The 25,497-nt window shown below is 58.0% G+C and overlaps 1 protein-coding gene across 3 annotated transcripts in view; it reads right to left on the minus strand.

The window, feature by feature from the left end:
* ADGRD1 (adhesion G protein-coupled receptor D1) overlaps positions 1-25,497 on the minus strand; it is a 117,559-nt gene that overhangs the window by 79,863 nt on the left and 12,199 nt on the right. For 2 of the 3 annotated variants that reach the window (XM_070066275.1, XM_070066277.1), the window contains exons 4-8: positions 22,675-22,770; positions 21,011-21,133; positions 14,313-14,492; positions 7,042-7,296; positions 1,712-1,776 (exon numbers count right to left, since the gene is read on the minus strand). In XM_070066275.1, the coding sequence (XP_069922376.1) occupies positions 1,712-1,776; positions 7,042-7,296; positions 14,313-14,492; positions 21,011-21,133; positions 22,675-22,770 (719 nt within the window). The remainder of the gene's footprint in view (positions 1-1,711; positions 1,777-7,041; positions 7,297-14,312; positions 14,493-21,010; positions 21,134-22,674; positions 22,771-25,497) is intronic. The other variant, XM_070066276.1, reaches the window with a different exon arrangement.

A 25,497-nucleotide genomic window follows, 5' to 3' on the forward strand; every position in this document is an offset into this window, starting at 1 on the left:
CCTCACCACACATACGGACACAACACGCACCCTCACCACACATACGGACACAACACACACCCTCACCACACCTATACACACAACACACACCCTCACCACACCTATACACACAACATACACCCTCACCACACCTACAGACACAACACTCTCACCACACCTATGGACACAACACGTACCCTCACCACACCTACACACACAACACGCACCCTCACCACACCTCCACACACAACACACACCCTCACCACACCTACACACACAACACCCTCACCACACCTATACACACAACACACACCCTCAACACACCTACAGACACAACACGCACCCTCACCACACCTCCACACACAACATACACCCTCACCACACCTCCACACACAACACGCACCCTCACCACAATCTACACGCATACACAACATGCACCCTCACCACACCTCCACACACAACATGAACTCTCACCACACCTCCACACACAACACCCTCACCACACCTACGGACACACACAACACGCACTCTCACAACACCTCCACACACACCACACACACACGCACCCTCACCACACCTACAGACACAACACGCACCCTCACCACACATACGGACACACACAACATGCACCCTCACCACACCTCCACACACAACATGCACCCTCACCACACCTCCACACACAACACGCACCCTCACCACACCTCCACACACAACACGCACCCTCACTACACCTACAGACACAACACCCTCACCACACCTATACACACAACACCCTCACCACACCTCCACACACAACACACACCCTCACCACACCTCCACACACAACACACACCCTCACCACACCTCCACACACAACACCCTCACCACACCTACAGACACAACACACACCCTCACCACAATCTACACACATACACAACATGTACCCTCACCACAACCTGCAGAGCGCAGATGTTAACACGCACCCTCACCACACACTGCTGCTGGGTGCCCTCTGACAGATGGAGGGCACACACAGATGAGACACACTCACAAATAAGATGCACACACAGATGAGACGCACACACAGATGAGACGCACACACAGATGAGACACACAGATGAGACGCACACGCAGATGAGACGCACACGCAGATGAGACGCACACACAGATGAGTGGGGACCTGGGGTTGGACCCAGCCGCGGCCCATGTTCTCCCTGGTCCCTTAAGGGCCTCAGAGAGGAGGGCTCTGCACTGACCACACCTAATTCCAGCAGGACACCTGTCGCAGCTGCTTCTGTCCTCCAGGAGCCAACGACACGGATGTGGGGTGAAGCTGCGCGTTGGGCCCGGCTCCTTGGTGCCCCCCCGCGAGCTGACCTCAGCGCCCCTCACACCGAGAGCCCTCTGCCCCCACGCACTGTGCCCGTGCTGCCCCAGTCCCTGGGGTGGACCTCAGCGCCCCTCATGCCGAGAGCCCTCTGCCCCCACGCGCTGTGCCCGTGCTGCCCCAGTCCCCAGGGTGGACCTCAGCGCCCCTCAGCCCAGCAGCCTCCTTCCCCCTCGACGCGCCCGAGGCCGCCGTCCCCAAGAACCAAGGGTTTCTCTCCCAGCACCCGGACGCGGCCTGAAGCTCCCTCCCCCCACCTCCTCTCCCAGACACGCCACGGCTAGGGGAGTGCAGCCCACCTGCCCGGCGGCCTTCACTCTCAGGGCACGGGCTCGAGGCAGAAGGGACCCGCGAGGGGCTGCTCACCATGGCGTTTGCCGCGGGAGTCGTGAAGTAGCTGGGCAGGGTTGAAGACGGCAAAACATGCTCTCCTGGGGGGAAGAAAAACAACGGATGCTTGACTAGGCAAGGGATGCGACGGTCGCTCGGGAAGGCCTGTCCTCGACGCAGCCGCGAGAGCAGGCAGGGTCCCAGCAGGTAAGCGAAGGGTTCTGGACAGGCCGCGGCTAAGACATCAGCCGAGGGGCGGGCGCGGGCCGCACCTGTGTCCCAGGGCAGATCTGTCCCTTTACATTCTAGCTGGAAGTCATCAGGTGAAAAAGCGATTTTATATAAAGCCCAACCAATTCCAAAGAAGGAACCAGCAGAGGCCTGAGCTGCGTCCAAGCCACTTAGTCGAGAGGCAGCCTGGCTTCAGGTTGGGTCGGGGAGGCAGGGCCTGGGAGCCCCTTCCTACAGGAGCGCCCAGCAGAGCGGGGGGCCCAGGGAGGCGGTGGCGGTGGCCCCGAGCCCTCACCTGCGCCGAGGACCCTGGCTGCTTTGCTCCCAGACTCCACACGGAGAGCTGTGAAGTCCCCGACAGGGAAGCCGTCGAGACCCAGGCTCCAACACGGCCTCCGCGTTCTCCCCGCTCACCCCACGTTTCCCGGTGAGAACGCAGACGCAGCGAGCGTTCTGCTTCAGCTGGGCTCTCTCTCCGGGTCACCCTGGGTGACCTGAGGAATTGGTGGCAGCAGCCCTTGCTGGCCGCAGCTGTGACAGATCCCTGAGCTCGGGCGGGGCTGGGTGCCCAGGGGGTGCGGGAGGTGTGACGCTGATGGAACAGCCGGGCCCCAGGACTGCTTTGTCCTCCACCTGAGAGTGACGTTCATTCCGCGGGCACCAAGGAGTGACCGGGGAATCACATCACACTCACGGACCTCGTGTGAATCCACGCGCAAGCAGAGAATGAAAATCAGCTGGCCACCGTGCCCACGCCTGCAGCCTGGCTCAGCTCCCGTGGCCTGCTGGGTGGCCTGTGCTCTCAGTACCTGCAGACACCGGCTCGCCAGCCACACGGCCCGCTGTGGAGCCGTCCACTGGCCCCTGCTTCTTGGCAGAGGGAGCCCCTACGCATTCCAGCTGGGGACAGGGACCTGGCCAGGATGACAGGCAGTGGCCTGTGTATGAGTGGACAGTCTGATCTGCTCGGGCTAACAGGACCGGCGAGGCCTCTCAGGGGAACTCTCCTCTGCGGGCAAGCTCAGCGCAGCTGCAAGGTCTCCCGGGTCCTGCGGCCACGGCGCCCTGGGCAGGGCCCGGCAAGAGCAGCCTGGGTTCCTGTTCTGGATGGGTCTGCACAGCTGCCCGGGCCCACTCTGTTGGACACACCAGGCCCCACACAGAGGCCCCAAGGGTGCTTTTTCCCACACATCCATCACCCCCTTCTCAAAAACCAAATCACCATGGCGTGTGGGATTTGTTCAGGGACTGTGCAGGGCCTGAACTTCTGGGGCTACAGGTGTTCATGGAACATCCCTCTAGAGTCCCCCCAAGAATGGGATGTCACCTCCACCAACGGCAGGGGTCAGAGGGGCCTGAGCTGAGATCCCCCTGTGCTAGCTCCAAGAACCAGAAACAGCGGCTCCCCTTCCCCACGTCACGAAATCAGTGAGCCATGAGGAAGGCGTATTTAGAAACCTGGCCTTCCCACGGAAACACAAGTGCATCCTGGTGTCAAAGGGACAGCTCTGAGTCCTCGGCGATTTAAAACAGTCGAGGGGCCGGCACTGTGGTGCAGCAGGTAAGGCCGCCACCTGCAGTGCCGGCATCCCACATGGGTGCCAGTTCGAGTCTTGGCTGTTCCACTTCCGATCCAGCTCTCTGCTGTGGCCTGGGAAAGCAGTAGAAGATGCCCAAGTCCTTGGGCCCCTGCACCTGCGTGGGAGACCTGGAAGAAGCTCCTGGCTCCGGACCAGCTAAGCTCCAGCTGTTGCAGCCATTTGGGGAGTGAGCCAGTGGATGGAAGACCTCTCTCTCTGCCTCTGCCTCTCTGTAACTCTGCCTTTCAAATAAATAAATAAATATTTAAAAAGAAAAGAAAAGCAGTGGAGTGAGTTCTCATCCTGAAACACATAGTATTTGTTACGTCACTGCTGTGAAAGGAAGGGTAAGAGTTCTGTCTTTCCAGGCGCAGGTGGGAGGAGGGGTCGCCCAAGGCTGCAGAGGACACGGCTGCTTCTGCCTGCCCGGCATCGGCCCCCTCTCCGACACCAGCGCCTGCCCGGCATCGGCTCCCTCTCCCACACCAGCGCCAACAACTGCCCGGCATCAGCCCCCTCTCCGACGCCAGCGCCTGCCCGGCATCGGCCCCCTCTCCGACGCCAGCGCCTGCCCGGCATCGGCCCCCTCTCCGACGCCAGCGCCTGCCCGGCATCGGCTCCCTCTCCCACACCAGCGCCAACAACTGCCCGGCATCGGCCCCCTCTCCGACACCAGCCCCCTCTCCGACGCCAGCGCCTGCCCGGCATCGGCCCCCTCTCCGACGCCAGCGCCTGCCCGGCATCGGCCCCCTCTCCGACGCCAGCGCCTGCCCGGCATCGGCTCCCTCTCCGACACCAGCGCCAACGACCCTCCTGCGGGAGCCTCTCTGCTCCGTGTGTTAGACGAGGCTGGTCTCCCTGCCACATCTGGGCGACTCTGGCCCAGGAACATCCAGTCAGCATTTCACAGCCCCAGGCACAACAGTCGACGCCGAGAAGACCCAGGGATGGGGTGGTGATGCGGGGCAGCAGGGGAAGCCTCCGCCTACAATGCTGGCAATCCATATGGGTGCTGGTTCAAGTCCCAGCTGCTCCACTTCCGATCCAGCTCCCTGCTAATGTACCTGGGAAAGTACTGGATGATGGCCCGAGTGCTTGGACCACCCACATGGGAGACCCAGATGAAGCTCCTGGCCCAGCCTCGGCCGCTGCAGTCATTGGGGAGTGAACCAGCAAATGCAAGATCTCTTGCTCTTGTTCTCCCTGTAACTCTGCCTTTCAAATAAAAATAAATAAACCTTTACTTTTTTTTTTTTTTTTTTTTTTTTGACAGGCACAGTGGACAGTGAGAGAGAGAGAGACAGAGAGAAAGGTCTTCCTTTTTTGCCGTTGGTTCCCCCTCCAATGGCGGCCGCAGCCGGCGCACTGCACTGGTCCGAAGCCAGGAGCCAGGAGCCAGGTGCAGGGCCCAAGCACTTGGGCCATCCTCCACTGCCTTCCCAGGCTACAGCAGAGAGCTGGACTGGAAGAGGAGCAACCAGGACAGAATCTGGCACCCCAACCTGGACTAGAACCCGGTGTGCCAGTGCCACAGGCGGAGGATTAGCCTATTGAGCCGCGGCGCTGGCCAACCTTTACTTTCAAAAGCGAGGCACAGCTCCATTTGGGCCAACGAGACATGCCTGGCCCTGGTGTGGGAAACCAGAGGAAAGAGAAACTCCCATTCTCCTCTCTGCGGAGGCTGCTGAGGGTGAGGATGTGACCCTGGGGGGCCACAGATGCTAACAGGAAGGCAGGCAGGGCCAAAACCAGAGACGCCTGGTGCCACCCCGGGAGCGCCCGCATGGCACCAGTCCTGAGCCACCCCCGCCCAGTGCGAGATGGCTGAAGCCTTGGGGGCTGAGTTTTCTCTCGCACAATCAGCAGAATCCTAACAAGTAAAGAACTCGACTTGGGAAGCTGAGGGGGCCTTCCCCTGCCTGCCCTGAGCGGCCCACTGCCCTGCAGGGCATGCAGCCCGCAGGTGTCTGAGACACCCGTGTGCCATCCCTGTTCTCCTTGGAGGAACAGAAACAGGGCATTTGCTTATGGGAAAAACGAAAATACAGTTGAACAGGGGAGTCAATATGAATTTCTGCATTTTATTTATTTGAAAGGCAGAGAGATAGACAGAGGTGTTCCACCTATCTCCTGGTTCACTCCCCAAATGGCCGCAACAGCTGGGGCTGGGCCAGGCCAAAGCCAGGAGCCTGGTCCACAACACAGGTCTTCCACATGGGTGGCAGGGACCCCAGGGTGAGCTGCCTCCAAGGGTGAGCATTAGCAGGCAGCTGGACCAGGCACTCTGACAGGGGATGGGGGCATCCCACGTGGTGGTACAACTGTGGGGAAGGCCTGCCCCTGGGTATTCATTTTAAAAGAAGCAAAGACCTGCTGGACGTACAGCCTGAGTCGGGCATTGCGCCCGGGCCTCCCACACCCCCTCACCAGTTATCTGCACGGCACTGCCCAGAGGAGGCTCATCCATCCGTGCAGGAAAAATCCGTGATGTGAGACGGAGGCCAAAGCTGTGCATTCCATGACTCTGTTTGGATGCAGCATCCGTAAGAAGCAAATCCTGGCCGGCGCCGTGGCTCAATAGGCTAATCCTCCGCCTTGCGGCACTGGCACACCAGGTTCTAGTCCCGGTAGGGGCGCCGGAGTCTGTCCCGGTTGCCCCTCTTCCAGGCCAGCTCTCTGCTGTGGCCCGGGAGCACAGTGGAGGATGGCCCAAGTGCTTGGGCCCTGCACCCCATGGGAGACCAGGAGAAGCACCTGACTCCTGGCTTTGGATCAGCTTGATGCGCAGGCCACAATGCACCGGCCGTGGCGGCCATTGGAGGGTGAACCAATGGAAAAGGAAGACCTTTCTTTCTGTCTCTCTCTCTCTCACTGTCCACTCTGCCTGTCAAAAAAAAAAAAAAAAAAAAAAAAAAAAAGAAGAAGAAGAAGAAGCAAACCCCAGGGTGGAGAGCAGACCCATGCTGGCGGGGCCAGCCAGGGGGGCACGGAGGACTGCTTGACAGGTGTGGGTTTCCCTCGATGGTGAGCTACACCACACCACGAACTTACTGCAGGCTGCCCGATGGCTGCCTTTCAAACGCCCGAGTGGACGCTGTGTGTCCCTCTCCCCGACTCAAAGAGAATGGCTTCCCGAAGTCTCATGGTTCCTCCTGACACAGTGAAGATTTGAACCCAGGCCCTGCTCTGAGTAGCTGCTCTGTGCTGAGCAGGAAGAGGCATCCCTGGGGCTCTCCCAGGACCCGTCAGAGAGCCTGGCACTCGGGAGTCCCAGGGAAATACGTGTGGATCAGATGCGTTGAGGACCTGGGCTGCCTGCTCTCCAGCGCCCTCTGCAGGCACTGACTGTGTGCACCTGGACACCGTGATGGGGAGCAGGACAAAACTCGTTCCCTCTGTGTTAGGGCACAGGTGCTGACAGGGGTCCCTTGGGGCCCACCCCACGCCTGCGGGGCTGTAACAGGTGCGTGGGAGAAGACGCTGGCAAGGGGGAGGGAAACGGGTGCCCCCAGGAACCGGCGCCGGCCCTGCCCACAGCCCTCCCCGCTCACTGACCAATGGCGGCTGTGAAGTACATGGCGACCTCGTGCGGAGTCAGGGCCCGTTCCCAGATGATGAACTCGTCGAAAGCGCCGTTCTCGTAACGCTTGGTCTGGTCCTGCTCGGACCCGATCACGAGGTTGACGCTGGGCTCCCCGTAGGCATAGGACACTTTTCCGCTTGGATCCGAGGTACTCAGGGTCCCGTTGACGTACACTTTCAGACCCTCCTTGGACTTCCACGTGAACAGGATGTGAGTCCAGTAGGGCCCTGGAAGAGAGGGAAGGAGCCAGTCTGAGTGCGCCGCGGTCGCGCTCCTGGGCCCGTGTCTCCCCAGGACTTTGAGGTCTCTCCTCTTCCTGAAGGTGACAGCTCACGGGGAACTCTGGGAGCCTGGATATGGGCCTGACTCCCCTCAGCTCCTTGGAGCACAAGAAGGAAAGCTGCAAGGGCCGTTCCAGAAGTCCCTTGCTTGAATACAGGAGTCACAAACGCAATGCCTGCGAGGAAAGGAGAGAAAATGCTTCAGGGAAGAGCAGAGCATCAACCAGACCATCACCCGGCTGCAAAGACCAGCGTGGTCAGAGACACGGTGGGGTTGTCCCTTCACCACACAGAAGTCTTCACTGAAGGACACAGATTGGAAAGAACGCAAGACAGCTGCCCTGACCACAGAGGAAGTGCAGGCCTACGTAGAAAACCAGGAGGGATCACCAACAACCAAACATCCTACCGAAACGTGTACATGTGCTGTATATATGCATATCCTCTATACACAATAAACGAGCATAGCAAGATTGCAGGATACAAAGATAACGTGCGAAAGTCGACTCCTGGGGCTGGCACTGAGGCGTAGTGGGCTAAGCCTCCGCCTGTGGCACCAGCGTCCCATATGGCTCCAGTTGGCATCCCAGCTGCTCCTCTTCTGATCCAGCTCTCTGCTGTGGCCTGGGAAAGCAGTGGAGGATGGCCCAAGTGCTTGGGCCCCTGCACCCGCATGGGAGACCTGGAAGAAGCTCCTGGCTCCTGGCTTCTTATTGGCGCAGCTCCAGCCGTTGCAGCCAATTGGGGAGTGAACCATTGGATGGAAGACCTCTCTCTCTCTCTCGCTACCTCTCTCTCCCCCTCTCTCTCTCCTCTCTCTGTGTAACTCTGACTTTCAAATAAACAAATAAATCTTTAAAAAATTGAATTGCTAAGGTGCAATAATCAAAACAGCGTGGTAGAGGCACACACAGGTGCAAAGGCCAACGGGAGAGACAGGAGCCCTGGGAGAGCAGCCGAGCGCCGCGCACCTCCAGCCAGCCAGTCTCCGACAAAGCTGTGGATCGCACGCACTGCAAAGGGAACGGGGTTTCTGATAAATGGTGCTGGGATATCCACACGCAGAAGAAGGAAGCTAGCCCACGAGCCCACCTTGCCCAGAATCTAACTGAAAATGGGTCAAAGACCTACCTGTGAGACCTGAAGATTTAAAACTGCGACAAGAAACCAGAGGAGAGCACTTCAGGAAATGGGAATGGGCACGATTTCCTAAGTCAGCCCCAAAGCACAGGAAATGAATGCAAAATGAGATTTCATCAAACTCAAGAGCTTCTGCACAGCAAAACAACCAACAGAGCTAAGAAAAACGACAAGACGACAAGACGGGAGGAGATAGTTCTGAGACAGACGTCTGACAAGTGGTTGGTATTTAGAATGTTTAAGGAACTCCACTGCGAGAACAATGCTCCAATTTTAAAATGGGCAGTAGACCTAAACAGACATTTTTCAAAGGAATACAAACAAGTAGCCAAAGGTAGATAAACACTCACTAGAACTAGTCATCAGGGAACCGCTGATCCCAAACCACAGTGAGACGGACATCACCTCATCCGAGCAGGATCAGCAATTATCAAAAACACAAAGACAACAAGCACTGGTGAGGATGGGAGCAAAGGAAGCACGTGCAGCCCCGTCGGCAGTGCTGCAAGTCAGCGCAGCCATCGTGAAGACAGTGTGGAGCTTCCTCGGGAAACTGAAGCCGGGATCACCACATGACCCAGCGTCCACCTCTGGGCACACATCTGGGGGAGATGAAACCCATCCACTCCGTGTTCACTGCGGCGCTATTCACAATAACTGATAACTGGAGGCAACCCAAGTGTCCATCTGTCAACTAGCAGATAAACAAAATGTGGTACATTCACACAATGGAATATTACTCAGCTGTGAAAAAAAGCATGAACTCTTGTTCCAACATGAATGGAACTGGAGGTCATATGTTAAGTTAAATAAACCAAGCAGAGAAAGACAAATACCACATGATCTCACTCATATGTGGAATCTAAAAAAAAAAAGTGATTTCACATAAGTTAAAAATACAATGGTGGCTATCAGAGGCTGGAGAGAGAAGTGGGGAGGAAGGGGTGGGGGAAGGCTGGTGGACAGGTGGACAGGTGGACAGGTGGATGGACAACTGTTATAGTTAGACAGCAGTAAGAAGCTCTGGGGTTCTGTGACACAGGAGGGTGAGTATAGTATATTTCTCTATTTTAAAAAAGGAAAAAAGTAAAGTTAACTAGAAGGGAAAATGTGCATAAGTAGCCAAACCTTATTTTTTAAATTGTTATTTACTTGAGTACCAAAAAAAAAGAAAGAAATAATTAGGTATAACTCTAACAAAACATACATAAGAACTATCCTAGGAAAACTATAAAACTCTGATGAAAGAATTTTAAAAGAGGCAAATAAATAGAGAGATGGCCCATGTTCATGGATAGGAAGATTCCATACTGCCAGGATGCTGATTCTTCCCAAACGGATCCATCTGTTCAGTGCAATCCCAATCAAAATCCCAGGGAGTGACTTTATGGGTATCAGCAAACGGAATCTAAAGCTTATGTGGAGGCTGACACCCAGAACAGCGCACACTGCTGAAGACAGAGGACTGGCACCCCTGGCTTCAAGACTTCCTGTTCTACTACAGTAATCAGTGCAATAGGGGACACAGGCCAATAGATCAATGGAACAGAATAAACAGCCCAGAGAGAGGCTAACAAAAATACAGCCAACTGATGTTTTTAAGATTATTTGAAAGGCAGAGTCACAGAGGGAGGGAGGTTTTCCATCCACTGGTTCACTCCCCAAACAGCTGCAACAGCTGGGACTGGACCAGGCCAAAGCCAGGAGTCAGACAGTCCACCCAGGTCTCCCACGTGGGTGACAGGTGCCCCAGGACTTCAGCTATCTTCCGTTGCCTTTCCAGGAGCAGTATTGGAAGCTGGATCACAAGCAGAATAGCTGGGACTTGAACTGGCGCTCTATACGGGACGCAGGTGTCCCAAGCGGCAGCTCGAGCCGCTGTGCCACATGCCTACCCCCATCACCTGACCTTTGGCAGAGGAGCAAAGGCAATGCGGTGGGACAACGGTAACCTTCAACTAGTGGTACAGGAACAAATGAACATTCAAATGCAACTACAACAGAAGAATCTACAGACAGACCTCACATCCACCTCACCAAGAAACTCAAAATGGTCACAGACCTAAACCTAAAATGCAAAAACAATTAAGACCCCTAAAAGATAGCAGGAGCACACCTAAACGCACACGGGTTTGGTGAGGGCTTTTTAGATACAGCACCAAAGGCACAACCCATGGAAGAGACAAGCTGGACAGCGTTAAAGCTGTACACTTCTGCTCTGTGAGAGACACAGGAGAGTGCGTGGGTAAGTCTCGGGCTAGCAGGAAATGCAGCAAAAGACATGCGAAGAAGGACTCTTATCAGAAATATACCCAGCGAGGAGAAGACAGCCCACCCAGCTACCGCCAGCAGAGGTTCCAGGCAGACCCCTCACCACCTACAGAATGCACAACTCAAGGGTGAGTGCTGACGGACGCTGGGGACTGAGGGGACAAAGACCCGCCCACGTGGGGAGGATGCTGATGGTGTGCGTAGGGAAAGGGGCTGCGTGGGGACACTGCCCTCGGTCTTGCCGTGAGTCTAGAGCTGTGGTAAGGGGCGGGCGCTGAGGCTCAGCAGGCCACCTCCACCCGGATGCCACCTCCCATTTTGGAGTGCGTGGGTTCAAACCCGCCTCCGCCTCTGCTCCAGCCTCCTGCTTTGTGACGGTTTCTGGCACTCATGTGGGACACCGGGAGGGAGCCCCTGGCTCAGCCCTGGCTGCTCTGCAGTTCTGCTGCTGCGTCTCTCCCTCTCTGTTGCTCTGCCTTTCAAATAAATAGATATTAAATCTGCGCTAAGAAATAAAGTCGACTAAGACAATAGTAACAGACCCGCAAGCCCCGCCTACAGGGGCGGGGTGAAGGTGAGCACAGGAACTCCCTGCGTGGAGGACCCGGTGCTGCGCCGACCACAAGGCACGGAGGGCAGCTGCCCCCGCCCAGGGCAGGCAGCGCCTCCCCCGTCCCTAACCCAAAACACAAGGCCTCCATGTCACTACTCTCCTCAACCTCCAAGAGAAACCGGAGACTGCTGGTTTGCAGATAAAATCACGACTAATAGAGCTCATTCAAGACAGGTTTTAAATATCACCTAAGCAATCGCGTGCAGGACCCTAAAACCCACCCAGGGGCCGCACCCAGCCCCCGGCCACCGGTGTTGAGCTCAGCATGTGTGTGCGTGCACGTGTATGTGTGCGCATGTGTGTGTGCGTGTGTGTATGTGTGTGCGCACACGTGCGTGTGTGTGCATGTGCATGTATGTGTGCATGTGTGTGTGCACATGTGTGTGTGTGGGTGTTCATGTGTGTGCGTGTGCGTGTGTGCATGTGCGTGTGTATGCACTGCGCACGCGTGTGTGATGCTAACCAACGTGGTGGACACCTGGCAGGTGAGGCCACCCTCCGGGCTCATTCAGGAAACACCGTTGATGGGCCTTTGTTCTCTCCTGTGCCGGCACAAGAACCATGCCCGTCAGCAAGCGCACCCGGCAGACTCTGAAGGCAGCTGTCCCCAGGAGGGGCCCCTCTGTCCTGCACACGTTTGTGTCCAGGCGTCCTCACGGGCTGCACCGCCCTTTGAGAGCACGTGTGTCACCCGCACCTAGCAGTCACCTTGCTCACCCACCAGCCATGTCAGGGCCTCTGGCCACGACCGCGCAACTCCGATAATTGTGAGTCTCTGGACAACAGCTGGACCCCAGAGAGGCCCCGGGGGTCACTGCACTTGAGTCTGAAACAACAATAGCGAACCCCTTCCATGTCCCAGTAAAGAGCGAGGACAGGCAAAGACGCTGACAAAGCTCCCGGCTTCCCCCGGGGGGAACAGGCAGCGCTCAGCTGGCTGCACCTTGAAACGCACTCAAATTCTGTGGACTCCTGGGTCCGGATACTGGCCCTGTCCCACCAGCCCGAGGAGCAGAGAGAGAAGACGCTTACTGAAGAAACCCCGGTGTCAAGAAGGCCACGGGCCCACACACGGGAGCAGGTGCTTGGCCTGGCAGCGAAGGCCCCTGCCTCCCACACCAGAGTACTTGGGTTTGACTCCCAGCCCCGACCCCTGACACTAGCTTCCCGCTAAAGTGCACTGTGGGTTCCTGCCACCCTCGGGGGAGACCTGGACTGACCCCCAGCCCCAGCTGCGGTGGGCATTCAGAGGATGAAGCAGATGGGAGATCTCGCTCTGTTTCACAAATGAATAAGAAATATTTTTTAAAAATATCATGGATGAGGCTGGCACTGTGGCATAGTGGGCTAAGCCTCTGCCTGCAGCTCCAGAATCCCATAAAGGCAGTGGTTCTAGCCCCGGCTGCTCCACTTTCGATCAGCTCTCTGCTATGGCCTGGGAAAGCAGCAGAGGATTGCCAAGTGCTTGGGCCCCTGAACCTGCATGGGAGACCTGGAAGAAGCTCCTGGCTTTGGATCAGCTCAGGTCTGGCCATCTGGGGAGTGAACCAGCAGATGGAAGACCTCTCTCTCTCTCTCTCTCTCTCTGTAACTCTGCCTCTCAAATGAATAAAATCTCTAAAAAAAAATCATGGACAATGGGCCAGTGCTGTGGGGTAGTAGGTTAATCCTCCGCCTGCAGTGCCAGCCTCCCATATGGATGCCAGTTCTAGTCCTGGCTGTTCCTCTTCCCATCCAGCTCTCTCCTATGGCCTGGGAAAGCAGTAGAAGATGGCCGAGTCCTTGGGCCCCTGCACCTGCATGGGATACCAGGAAGAAGCTCCTGGCTCTTGGCTTCAGATCGGCGCAGCTCCGGCCATTTCGGCCATTTGGGGAATGAACCAGTGGTCAGTAGCTCTTTCTCTCTGTCTCTCCCTCTCACTGTCTGTCACTCTAACTCCCAAATAAATAAATCTTAAAAAAATATCATGGACAAGATTCAGGTAGTTCTGTGTCGAGGGTGCGTGGGGACAGAGGTTTTGTCTGGGGATCAGGGAGGACACACCCAAGTGCAAGTTCATGGACTTCCCACTTGCACAAGCTGGGTCTGCGCACAGGCAGCACTGACAGGGCACAGTAGGCACGCACAGGACCCGCAGCAGGCTGGAGCTCTGGGCCCACTTGACTGACAGCCACCCTGGAGGCACGCCTGTCACCCTCGTGGGGACACCGAGGCACCCGGAGCTGAGGGAGGCGCTCACGCTCACGCAGGCTCCTGGAGCAGAGGCGCGGCCACTTGCTCTGCGGCCGCCCTCAGGACAAGGAGCTGCCCTGAAGTCATCCTGAGCTGTCCTTGCAGCTGGAGGAGGCCAGCACAGGCCTCCCTGCTGCTCCCCACCCCCGTGCCCCCGAGGCTCCTCCCAGTCCTGCTCACCCCTCCCTTCTCCCATCTGCACCCCAGACCTCCTCCAGCCTCCCCACACCTCTCACCTCCTGCCCGGAAGAACGAGAGATCAGCCAACCAGACCAACAGCCGCCTGTGCCCCGGCCCGCACGCCTCTGGTCCTCCGCCTGCTCGCCATCCACCCCACCCCCACTCTGCGCTCCGCTCTGCAGCCCCTCCCTCCCCAAGGCTTGCTCTCAACAGGGTTTCAACACCTTCAGGAATGAACCAGAGAGGAGGAGGAGCTGACGACCACTCACACGTCTTACACCTTGCTCAGTACTCCGCTGAATCTCCCCACACCTCGAGGTGGGGACTGTTACAGTTATCTCCACTGCACAGATGTGAAAACTGAGGCAGGGTCCAGTCACATGACCACAGGGTGACAGCTTCGTAACAGGTCACACGGGGCCCAGGCGCAACTGAGCAACTCTTGAAAAGACAGGAGCCTGCGCACACCAGGGACCCCAAGCCCGGGCTCCCAGCCGGGGTGGTCCCTGGGCTGACGTCACTCACCTGGTGGGCTGAAGGTAGCCTCCCACGTCATGGAGTTCTCACGCGTGTACAACTCCACGGAGCCTTTGCCGCCGCTGGAGCAGACCCTGAAGCCATCAGACACGACCTGTCCCCCGTAGGCGGGCGGCGCGGGTCTGGACTGCTCTCCTCGCGTCTTCCAGAAGAAGGAGAAGGTGACCCCTGGGAAGAAGGTGCAGGTCAGCCCCCTACTGGGCATAAACTGTGTCTCGCTTGTCCTAAAGAAGATGCCCGCGGTAACACCAGCTAAGGCTAGCGAGGGCTCCCCGAGTCCCAAAACCCCCACGCTCCCGGTCCTGCAATGAAGCCACTGGGGGTACTGGGCCCCAGGTCGCCCCACACACCCCGTGCTGGGAGCCAGAGCACCGAGCCACCCTCCCCACGCCTCCGGCTGTCCGGACACGCACGGCTCCCCCCGAAATCCTTCTCCAAACACACCTGGCAGAGGAAGCAGCCCCCCGGAGCACGCCGGTGTATAAACGGTTCCCTGGAGATGCACAGCCGGCACGGCTCCCCAGTGCCCCTGGTCACATGTGGCCTGGCCCGGAGGCTGTGTGAGCAGCCCCTGACACGGGGCTGAAGGTTCTCTTCAGGATGTTACAGGAATATTCTAGAAGAACTTGAAGCTGAATTTCTCTGCACGTCTCAGAGGATGCGCCTCCAGGGCCCACTCGAGGGGGACACACACGCTGGGGGATCTTAACAGCTGGGGCCGGTGCTGCCCATGCCGTGGAGAGGGCCGCTCCCAGTGCACCATGGGAATCAGAACGAGGGACCGCTCCTCCACGGCTTGCCCGTGCCCCGCCGGGCGCAGGTGGAGCGGGCTGTGGCCGCTGTGTGCGGAAGGCGCCTGTGGCTTGGAGGCTGTGGGCCCCTCCCTGCACTCGCCTCTGCTCTGCTGCGCCGTCTCCAGCAGCAGTGCCCCCTGCCCTCTCTCGGTCTGCAAGCAGATTGCATGTGCACGCATGCCCACCTGGGTATGCAGCCACGTCTGGACTGCGTGCACGAGAGTGGGAGACACGTTCCAACCCTTGCTGGCCCAGGGCCTGGCCCCACAGGGAGAGAGCCTCGGGTGCAGAGGGGCAGCCCTGCCCTGCCTGAGGGGTAGGGCAGAGAGGAGAGGTGGAGACATGTCTGCCCTGGGCCTCAGGGGGGCAAACGGCGCCCCTTTCCTGAGAGCGAGGTTGCAGACGCAGCCACAGCCGCTGAGTCAGAATGACACCTTCGCCGCTGTGTGCACGGCCGTGAACGGGCAGGTGGCTCCCAGGCACGGCTCACACGGAGCACGACCAGCAGCACCTGTCCGAGCACAGGAGGAAGCTCAAAGCCCTGGAAGAGGCCTGGGCCTTTCTAGACCATGAGAGAGCAGCCCCCACCAAAGGGTGTGCCCAGGGGCGAGGCCCGGGGCCTGGGGGCCCAGCCCACTTCCTCCACGCCTGACCGCCTCCAGCGGGTTGCTCAGGGCAGAGCTGCCCCACGCCTTCCTGCCTGTCTCTCCCGACCTCCCGGGAAGCGAGCAAAGCACTGTTGTGAAACTGGTTATGAAACGACTTCCCAGTGGGACTCATGGATGTCGATTTTTTCCAGAAAACTTAGCTGCATTTAGAAATTCCTCTTGCTCGGTTCAAAATGACCCAGCCTTGGCCAGAGGTCTTTCTGTCCAGGAAGAAAAGAGAACGCGCAATCCCCAGCGTGGCTTTAGGTAAGTGCAGACGGAGGGCAAGCGTGGACCGCCAAGCCTACCCCAAGACGACTGCTTTGGGGGAGCGCTCATCCTCAGACGCCGACTGGGGTCTGCGGAGTCTTTTATTTTATTTTATTTTATTTTATTTTATTTTATTTTATTTATTTATTTGACAGGCAGAGCGGACAGTGAGAGAGAGAGACAGAGAGAAAGGTCTTCCTTTTCTGTTGGTTCACCCTCCAATGGCCGCTGCGGCCGGTGCACCACGCTGATCCGAAGACAGGAGCCAGGTGCTTCTCCTGGTCTCCCATGGGGTACAGGGCCCAAGCAGCTGGGCCATCCTCCACTGCCTTCCCAGGCCACAGCAGACAGCTGGCCTGGAAGAGGGGCAACCAGGACAGAATCCGGTGCCCCGACCGGGACTAGAACCCGGGGTGCCGACACAGCAGGCGGAGGATTAGCCTAGTGAGCCATGGCGCCGGCCGTCTTTGGAGTCTTAAAGGATTCACGAGGCGCCTTCAGTATTGGCGTTCTGAGGAGCTTCCTTTCATGAACTCGGCTCATGACTGCAAAGAAGGAAAAACATGAAGGAAAAAGAAACGTGGAGCTGGTGCGTGGTGTAGCGAGTGAAGCCGCCGCCTGCAGCACCGGCATCCCAGATGGGTACTGGTTTGAGTCCTGGCTGCTCCACTTCCAATCCAGCTCCCTGCTAACAAGCAGCAAAAGATGACCCAAGTGCTGGGGCCCCTGCGTCCACGTGGGAGACCTGGGAAGTCTTGGCTCCTGGCTTCAGCCTGGCCCAGCACTGGCTGTTGCAGCCATCTGGGGAGTGAACCAGCAGATGGAACATCTCCCTCTTCCTTCCCTCTCCCTCTCCCTCTCCCTCTCCCTCTCCCTCTCCGTAACTCTGCCTTTCAAATAAAGTAAATCTTAAAAAAAAGAGAGAGAGAAACAAGCAAGTACAATATGCACAAATTAATTCTCTCCTTTTTCCTTTAGAAGCATTAACTCCTGATCTAGACAAAACTAAAGTGACAGGACATTTCCCTCAAGATTAAAAAAAGAAAGAAATACAGGGGCCAGCAGTGTGGCGCAGGTTAAAGCTTCGGCCTGGAGGCCGGCGCTGTGGTGCAGCGGGTTAATGCCCTGGCCTGAGGCACCAGCATCCCAGATGGGCACCGGTTCTAGTCCCGGCTGCTCAACTTCCAATTGAGCTCTCTGGTGTGGCCTGGGAAAGCAGTAGAGGCTGGCCCAAGTCCTTGGGCCCCTGCACTCCCATGGGAGACCCGGAGGAGGCTCCTGGCTCCTGGCTCCTGGCTTAAGATTGGCACAGCTCCATCCATTGCGGCCAATTGGGGAGTGAACCAATGGATGAAGACCTCTCCTTCTCTACCTCTCCTCTCTCTGTGTAACTCTGACTTTCAAATAAATAAATAAATCTTTAAAAAAAAGAGACAGCTTCAGCCTGTAGCCCATATGGGTGCCGGTTCAAGTCCCAACTGCTCTATTTCCAATCCAGCTCCCTGCTAATGCACCTGGGGTAGCAGTAGAAGATGGCCCAAGTGCTTGGGCCCCTGCACCCACGTGAGAGACCCAGAAGAAGCTCCTGGCTCCTGGCTTCAGATCAGCGCAGCTCTGGCTGTTGTGGCCAACTGGGGAGTGAACCAGAGGATGGAAGATCTCCCTCTCTACTTCTCTCTGCAACACTTTCAAATAAACAAAATAAATCTTTTTTAAAAAGACAAAAACCGCTGGTGCTGTGGCTCACTAGGCTAATCCTCTGCCTGCAGCGCCAGCACCCTGGGTTCTAGTCCTGGTTGGGGCGCCGGATTCTGTCCTGGTTGCCCCTCTTCCAGGCCAGCTCTCTGCTGTGGCCAGGGAGTGCAGTGGAGGATGGCCCAAGTGCTTGGGCCCTGCACCCCATGGGAGACCAGGAGAAGCACCTGACTCCTGGCTTCAGATCAGCGAGGTGCGCCGGCTGCAGCAGCCATTGGAGGGTGAACCAACAGAAAAGGAAGACCTTTCTCTCTGTCTCTCTCTCTCTCACTGTCCACTCTGCCTCTCAAAAAAAAACAAAACAAACAAACAAACAAAAAAGAACGCTCTAAAAGCCAGAGGAGTCCTGAGAGGGAACAGGCTGCCTCTTCCTGAGCCACCACGACCCGAGGTTTTATTTCGGCAAGAAAAGTCGTCCCAGGAATTTGTATGTCAGCCCCAGGAGTGACCTCTTTCAGTTTCCTTTCATTGAACTGTGTTTTACTGTGTGCGGACCCCCACCCGGCAGCTCTGCCTGCTAGCAAGTTCCAGGTACAGGTGGACAGACAGGTGGACCTCGCGGACAGCTCTGCCTCGGCGCGAGGCGCTCCGCGTGCAGCAGTCGCAGCTACGCCCCTCGTGAGCAGGGAGCAGCCATAGGAGATCGATGATTCTACGCCCTCCAACACCCCTCGGGGTCAAGGGCTGGACTCTGAGGGGCACGATGCAGGCAGGTAGGATAAACCCGGTTAGGTCTGTGAGCTGGAACACCACGCCTTCACCGTGCTCCAGTGCGATCCCTCGCCCCTGCCTGACCCCGCCTGTTCGCCCACCTGCCAATCAGGCTACATAACCGCTCCCCCTCGGAAGCGGATGAAAGGCCTGGAGCACGGGCCCCCCTTTGGTTGCCCTTGTTGCCCGGAGCTTTCAGGCCGCGTTGCCTTCGGGCGGCCCACTCCCTGCTTTCCCGTATGCATGCCTGCGGCACGCGGCTCACCCCCAGCCCACTCTCTGCCTGGTGTGGACCCAACTTAGCCTCTGGACTTCCCCGGCCTGCTCTCTGCCTGGTGTGGACCCAACTTAGCCTCTGGACTTCCCTTTCTCCCCTAAATAAAGCCCTCACTCTCCTGCACATTTCTCCCATGGGAAAAAAAAATTGCAAAAACCTAGAGTCCCACGCAGGCCTGCGTACTCAGGAGTTGAGACCAGGAAGGCAGCTGGACCGGACGCGTCTGTCCACCAATCAGCGGACATCTGTGACATGCTAAGTGCTGGTTATGCCCTGGGAATTCAGTGCTGGCCAAGACTGGACCAGTCCTGGCCCTCACAGAGCCACAGGCCAAGCACGAGGGACAGGCGGGCAGGCCATTCTCCTCCACGGAGCCACGAGAACACGGGGCGGAGGGGTTCACCTGGCCCGCGGTGCACCCCCACGACCTGACGGGAGCAGCCAGTGACCACGGAAAGACTTGCTCACAGAACACCCTCAATGCAAGACGGGACCCACCGTCGGCTCGGGACTGCAAGGCACAGACTGAGAGGCTGGGGCGATGGTGGACGGTGGCACACGAGCCACAGAGAGGGACGTCCGCCCGCTGGGTGAGGGGTCGGGGGCGCCCAGCTGCTGGGCTGCCCAGGCCTCAAGTCTGTTCTTTCCAAAAAGCTCAAACCTCCACTGAACACATCTTCCACACACCAGAACGGAGACCACACGGGACCCGGACGAGCCGTGGACCTGGGGCGGGGCTCGTGCTGCCCTCCCGTGACAGGAATCCTGGAGCTGTCGGTTTGTGCCCTCACCAGAAAGAGCGGAGGAGGCTCGTGGCACGTTCCCGCCGTAACCGCCCATGAGTCCCAGCCCCTCCGAACACCGCCTGCGGCGCAGTGGCCAGGAGGTCGGCGGGAGTCTCGCTGTGCGCGATACCCACGGACGCCGTGTCCACAGAGCCAGTCGTGTGAGGGTGAGGTCGCAGCCACCCCACAGCACGGGCCCTCCGTGGGCTGCAGGTTGGAAAATGATGGGAGCTCCTCCCTGCTCACGCCTGACCTGCTGCGACCCAGCGACACGAGTCATCCCGAACCCGAGACGTCCACCTGGGCAGAGAACTGGAAACGCACGCAGACTGCCGGCCAAGCGGGAGCCGGATCTGGAAGGCAGGCCGGGATGGGGCCCGGCGCTCCCTTGCGCTGGGGGCTGGATCGTCCCCGTCACTGGAATCCCGGAACCCAGGCCCTCCCCACCCCCGAACGAGATAACTTCAGTGTAGCAGCGCCGCTACCCCAAGGAGAAGCCACTCCCCAGAAACCCAGCGAGGGCAGGGGCACAGTGCCCACCCACCTGATGCAGGAGGGGTGGGGGCAGGGAGGGGCCGTGGGACCTGGCTGCCCTGTCCTCACCACTCTCACCTGCAAAAATAAACCAGCCAGGTGCATTTCCAGGGTGCTCAGAGCCACGCTGCAAGACCCCGGGTTCCGCGGAGGCCAGAGGCAGCCTCCCGCGGTTCACCCCGCTAAGCTGCGGCTTGCTTCTACAGAGCCAGGGTCACGGCAACCAGCTCATCCCAGAGGCCGTCTGCTGCCCAAAACCCTGCGCTCGCACCAAACTTTTTCTTCCTCGGAATTTAACATCTCATCCTGCAGGAGAGACTGGGGCTCGCAGGCGTGGTTTGAGGACACTGAAGTCCCGGACCGCGTCCACAGCGGCCCACACACCTCCCAGCCTGGAGGGCAGGTGGCTCCTCACAGGGACCTAGAGGACGACACAGTTCCCTGTGTCCCCTGCACGTGTGCTTTGTCCATGGCGTCGCTGCCGCCCCAGGCTGGGACGCCTCCTTCCGCCGTCACGCCACTCTGCCCATGAGCACCAGAAGCAAACCGGTGCGGGGGCTAACGGGCGTGCCCTCCCTGCCCCTCAATCTTCTCAGAGCCAGAGCTGATGGTCCGTGAGCCCCCCATCCGTTTCCTCCCCATCCAGGGCCCACGTGACACCACGGGTCTGTGTTTGAAGGACGGCGTCTTCACTCTTGACCTCATTTATGTTTTCGTCTCGCGGTGCTGACTTTCCGGCCCCAGGACAAGCCCTCGCCCAGCTGTCTCCCCAGCCCTCCCCGCCCCAGGCACAGCCGTCATCGTGGTGCACCCTGCAATTAATGAGAACTTGCGGCCCCCATCCGCGCTGGGCGTGGGAACAGGCGCTGCCTGACGCCGATGCGCAGGGCGGAACCCCGGGTCACTCACTCACCGTCAGGGCCACACTGCGCCGGGTCGCTCAGGCACGAAGTCTTGTACCTGCCGTAGTAGAGCAGCGTCACGCCTTTCTCCTCTTTGAGGTAAATGCCTTTGTTGACCTTTCCTTCCACGATGTCTAAGCGAGAAAACGACATCGGACATGAACAACCCACGAGACGGGTGTCTGGAGGCGCGTCAGGCTCACAGCTCACACAGGAGCACACGGTGTTGTCTTTATAATCACATATGTCATCCTGCAACACTAACACTGATGGCTTGGACGGGCACTTGTTAATCATTAAACTGTAAGGAATTTATAGGCCTAATGTTGGGTAATAAATCACTCTTAGGTCCTATCGATTACCGCGCTATCACTATGCATCGTGTGTTCTCATGCCCTGGTGAGATGGCCACCGCCAACCGTGGACTTACCCAGTGACCCGAGCTGCACCAAGAGCTGTCGGAGTCCTTCCCACACCCATCCTCTCCCGAGCTTCCCACAGCAGCCCTCTCGGCTCAGGGCGGGTGCGAGCCACAGGGGAACTCCTCCCCTCCCTCTGCTCCTCACTTCTGGTGGGAAGCTCCTGGGCCCAGGAACCATGGCCCAAGTGCCCACTCTCACTCGCCAGTCCCGGGAGAGCCTGCCCAGCACGAGACCAAATGGCCAGGGCCCGGTTCAGAGGTACCGCCTCGCCAGCCCTCGGGTTTGTCCTATTTCCAGGCAAATGCGCCTGGCACTGAGCATGGAGGCCAGTGGTTCACAGGAGAGATGTGACGGCTGCGCGCCGAGAACCACAGGCGCCAGGACCGCCCCCCAGAAAGCCTGCCCTGGGGCGTCAGCTCAGCCCAGGGCGTCGGGGAGAGCGGGGTCTGCTCACCACACCCGCAGGGCCTCCCAGCACGGCTTGTGCCGCACACCTCTGGTGTCTGCTGACCCCACCCACTGTTGGGGAGACCTGCGTCTCAGAGGGAGGGGATAACGAGCAGACCGACACCTGACTCAGGCTGTGTAGACCCTAACTAAGCCAGGCTGACTGGCAGAATCGCGCTAGGAAGCCACGCGCCTCCCAGCCGAGATAGCCATCAGGATGCATGCGGCAGAGATCCGCGACAGAACTGGCTTCCTGCCCTGGTGGGACCCACCCAAGACGGCCACTACCACCCCCCGACTTTGAGCTGCACCCGAAAACAGAACCACTCTGCCAGCCGCTCAGCCACACGAGTTAGTCGTGGCTGCTGGGCGTGTCTCATACAGCAGATTCTAAGGATTTTTTTAAATCCTGCTGCAGGAGAAATGCTGATTTTAACGTTTGTAACAGATCAAATTTTTGATGAGGCATTTTAATTTTCCCTGGAAAGGGTATATTCTCCTCCCCAAAGACTGTAATCTGCTTAACGACCCGAGCCACTTCTATTTTTAGCAAAGACCTCATGGTGTGTCTGTTTTGTTCTGAAAACAAGCAGTTGACTTGGAAGCCCCTGGCAGCCTGGGAGAGCTGTGGCGCTCCCTGTGGCTGGGCCCCGTGTGGGTGTCTCGAACACCCCGGGGTCTCGCCGCTGCCCCGGGCCTTAGTGCTTATTTGTTTGCAGCCGAGACAGCATGAGTTCACCCAGGTCTTTCAGTTCATTGCAGACGCACAGTGGACGGAAGACAGGACACGGGACGTCAGTGCTCACCTACGGTCGCAGAGAAATTTGAGTAGGCAGACTCACTGGTGTAGACAAGGGTAGAGTTATGGGAAGCAAGCACAGTGTGGTTGTGGGTTCGCAACGCTGAGTGGAACAACAAAAGAGAAAGCACAATGGATGAGTGAGACAAAGCACATCGGACCAACATCTCTCAAGCCGGCCGGCGGCCGGGAGGGCTCCTGGCGCCCGGGGAGCCGCCTGCGGCTGTCTCTCCTGACCCTGCCTCCCGCCAGCCTCCACTGCCCCGTCGTGCGGTCAAGGCCAGCAGGCCGTCAGCTCCACGGCTGCCGGACTGGGCTGCCACATAACGGTGGTGGTTCCGGCTGGCTGGCTCCAGCTCCCAGGCGGATACATAGTTGAGAGATATGAAACTGAAGTTGGCCATCTATAACACAGCACAACAAAACAATGTTACGACGTCACGAGAACGGGGACAGAAACACAGCAAAAACAATGTCACGAGTGTATGACCAAGGACACACGGCTGACTCGGTGACACGACACAGCACACGTCCGCAGAGTGGTTGCCAGAGCCGCTCCACGGTCCCCGGCAGCAGAACGTGCTAATGGCCTCCGGGCTTTGCGTCTTCCCCTCGAGGAGCCCGAAATCAAATTGCAATCGGCCAGCGAGCTGCAGGGCACAGGAGCGAGGAGCCTGGCAGGGGGTGCCACAGCCACTCGGCGAGCAGAACTCCATGGCAAGGCCATGATTACAGCCCAAGGAGGAAACGTCCTCATCAGTAAATGTTTCCAAAACACCGAGGGCACCGACTTAATCTACAACAAGGAACACAGCTAGGGGCCAGTGCTGTGGCGCAGTGGGTTAACGTCCCGGCCTGAAGCACCGGCATCCCATATGGGCGCCGGTTCTAGTCCCGGCTGCTCCTCTTCCAATCCAGCTCTCTGCTATGGCCTGGGAAAGCAGTAGAAGATGGCCCAAGTCCTTGGACCCCTGCACCCACGTGGGAGACCTGGAAGAAGATCCTGGCTCCTGGCTTTGGATCAGCGCAGCTCCAGCCGTTGCGGCCAATTGGGGAGTGAACCATCAGATGGAAGACCTCTCTCTCTCTCTCTCTCTCTCTCTGCCTCTCCTCTCTCTGTGTAACTCTAACTTTCAAATAAATAAATAAATAAATCTTTAAAAAAAAAAAAAAAAGAGCGCAGGTGAGGGGAGAGGAGGGATGCTGGTAGTCACTCGAGCTCCAGTTTCAAATAAATCCTGGAATTTCAGTCGCTGGGGCCTGAACAAAGAGCTGTTTCCACAACGCACTTCCACCTGTCAAGGGTTTTCCAATGAAGGCCTTGAGCAAGGAGAACTGGGTTAGAACGAGGGGAAGTGGCTTTCTGGAGCTTGCCCAGGGCGGTCGGCACCCGCAGTGCAGACGATGGACGGGTCGCTGCTGTGCTGAACGGACAGCAAAGTCCCGGAAGGGGCGGCGCCCTCAGAGGCCCCTGCCTGGACCCCCCAGCATGAGGACGTCAGCAGCGCCGACGCCAGAATTGGTGCTTTCTGGTTTGTGGTGATTTCCTGCAGCACGTGAGCCACAGGAAGGAGGGCACATGGCGTGCTGCTGTGGCAACCATGGCAAGAACACCAGTGAGCACGCGTGTGCGTGTATCCTTGCACAGCAAATCCATGAGGCATGAACCAGCTACTTGATACAGTCAAGAGCAATGAATAAATAAAAATAAAATGCAAAACCTTCCCCAACATTCAAAACTTGTACTGCCAGAACGGCTCTGTGGGTGGGCGCTGTGCAGGAGGTGAGGCCGCCAGCTGCAGCGCCCGCGTTCCATATCGGAGCGCCAGTTTGATTCCCAGCTGCCCTGCTGCCCACCAGCTCTGGCTCACCCACCTGGGGAACAGCAGAGGCCCCAAGTGCTGGAGGCCCCGCCCCCAACATGGGAGGCCTGGATGGAGTTCCTGGTCTGGTCCAGACCTGGATATTGTGGCCATTTGGAGAATGAACCAGCAGATGGAAGATCTCGCTCCCCCTCTATTGCTCTGCCTTCTAAATAAATAAATCCTTTTTAAGAATGGCTCCCCTTGGAATAGGAAAAAATGCCCCAGAGTATCATGCGTCTGCCCTACTCTAGATAAAAACATGAATTACATCACACAGGGCCCCGCTGGCCCATGCCAGCCCCATGGAGACAGCTCAGACAATGCCAAGTCCTCAGAGGGAGCTGAGGGGTCTGGGGACGCTTGCTGGCAGCTGGGGGATGCCTTTGTGGGGTGACATGTGAGTGGGACTTAATCGGCACAAGCTTTGACCCCTCCCTAGACAGCCCCCATTTTGGGGGCCTGGGTGTCGTGCCGGTCTTGTGCAGTGGAGACAAACCCCTGGCTCGTAGGAGATGGGTCCACTGTGGCACCGTCAGCCTTCAGGTTGTTGGGGAAACAGCACATTTTCATCACACTTTGAATCGTAAGTCCTGTCCTGCATACATAAGAAGTACTCAGCTTGCAGTAAAATGCCTCCAACAGCTACTAACAGAACCTGCGTGCGCATCTGTTAGGCCCCGTCATCCTGGCTTCGAGGCAACTGTTCACGTCTGTTCCCCTGACTGCCCCGAAACAAGGACTAAGGAGAAAAGCACTTTCTGAAGAGGAGGGGACTCACGTGGCTTCCTCATTCCATCACGTGTGCATGCACAGGTGTGGACGGGTGGATTCACGGGGTGGGGGGGGAGGCAGATGGGTGGATACATGGATGGGTGGGTGGAGGGACAGAGACAGGACCTGTCAGAGACTGCACACTTGGCCTGTTTGCAAACAGAGTCAGATTCTTCTCCTTCTCAGTGTGGTGC

Source organism: Oryctolagus cuniculus, chromosome 21, assembly GCF_964237555.1.
Source record: "Oryctolagus cuniculus chromosome 21, mOryCun1.1, whole genome shotgun sequence".
Lineage (NCBI taxonomy): Eukaryota > Metazoa > Chordata > Mammalia > Lagomorpha > Leporidae > Oryctolagus > Oryctolagus cuniculus.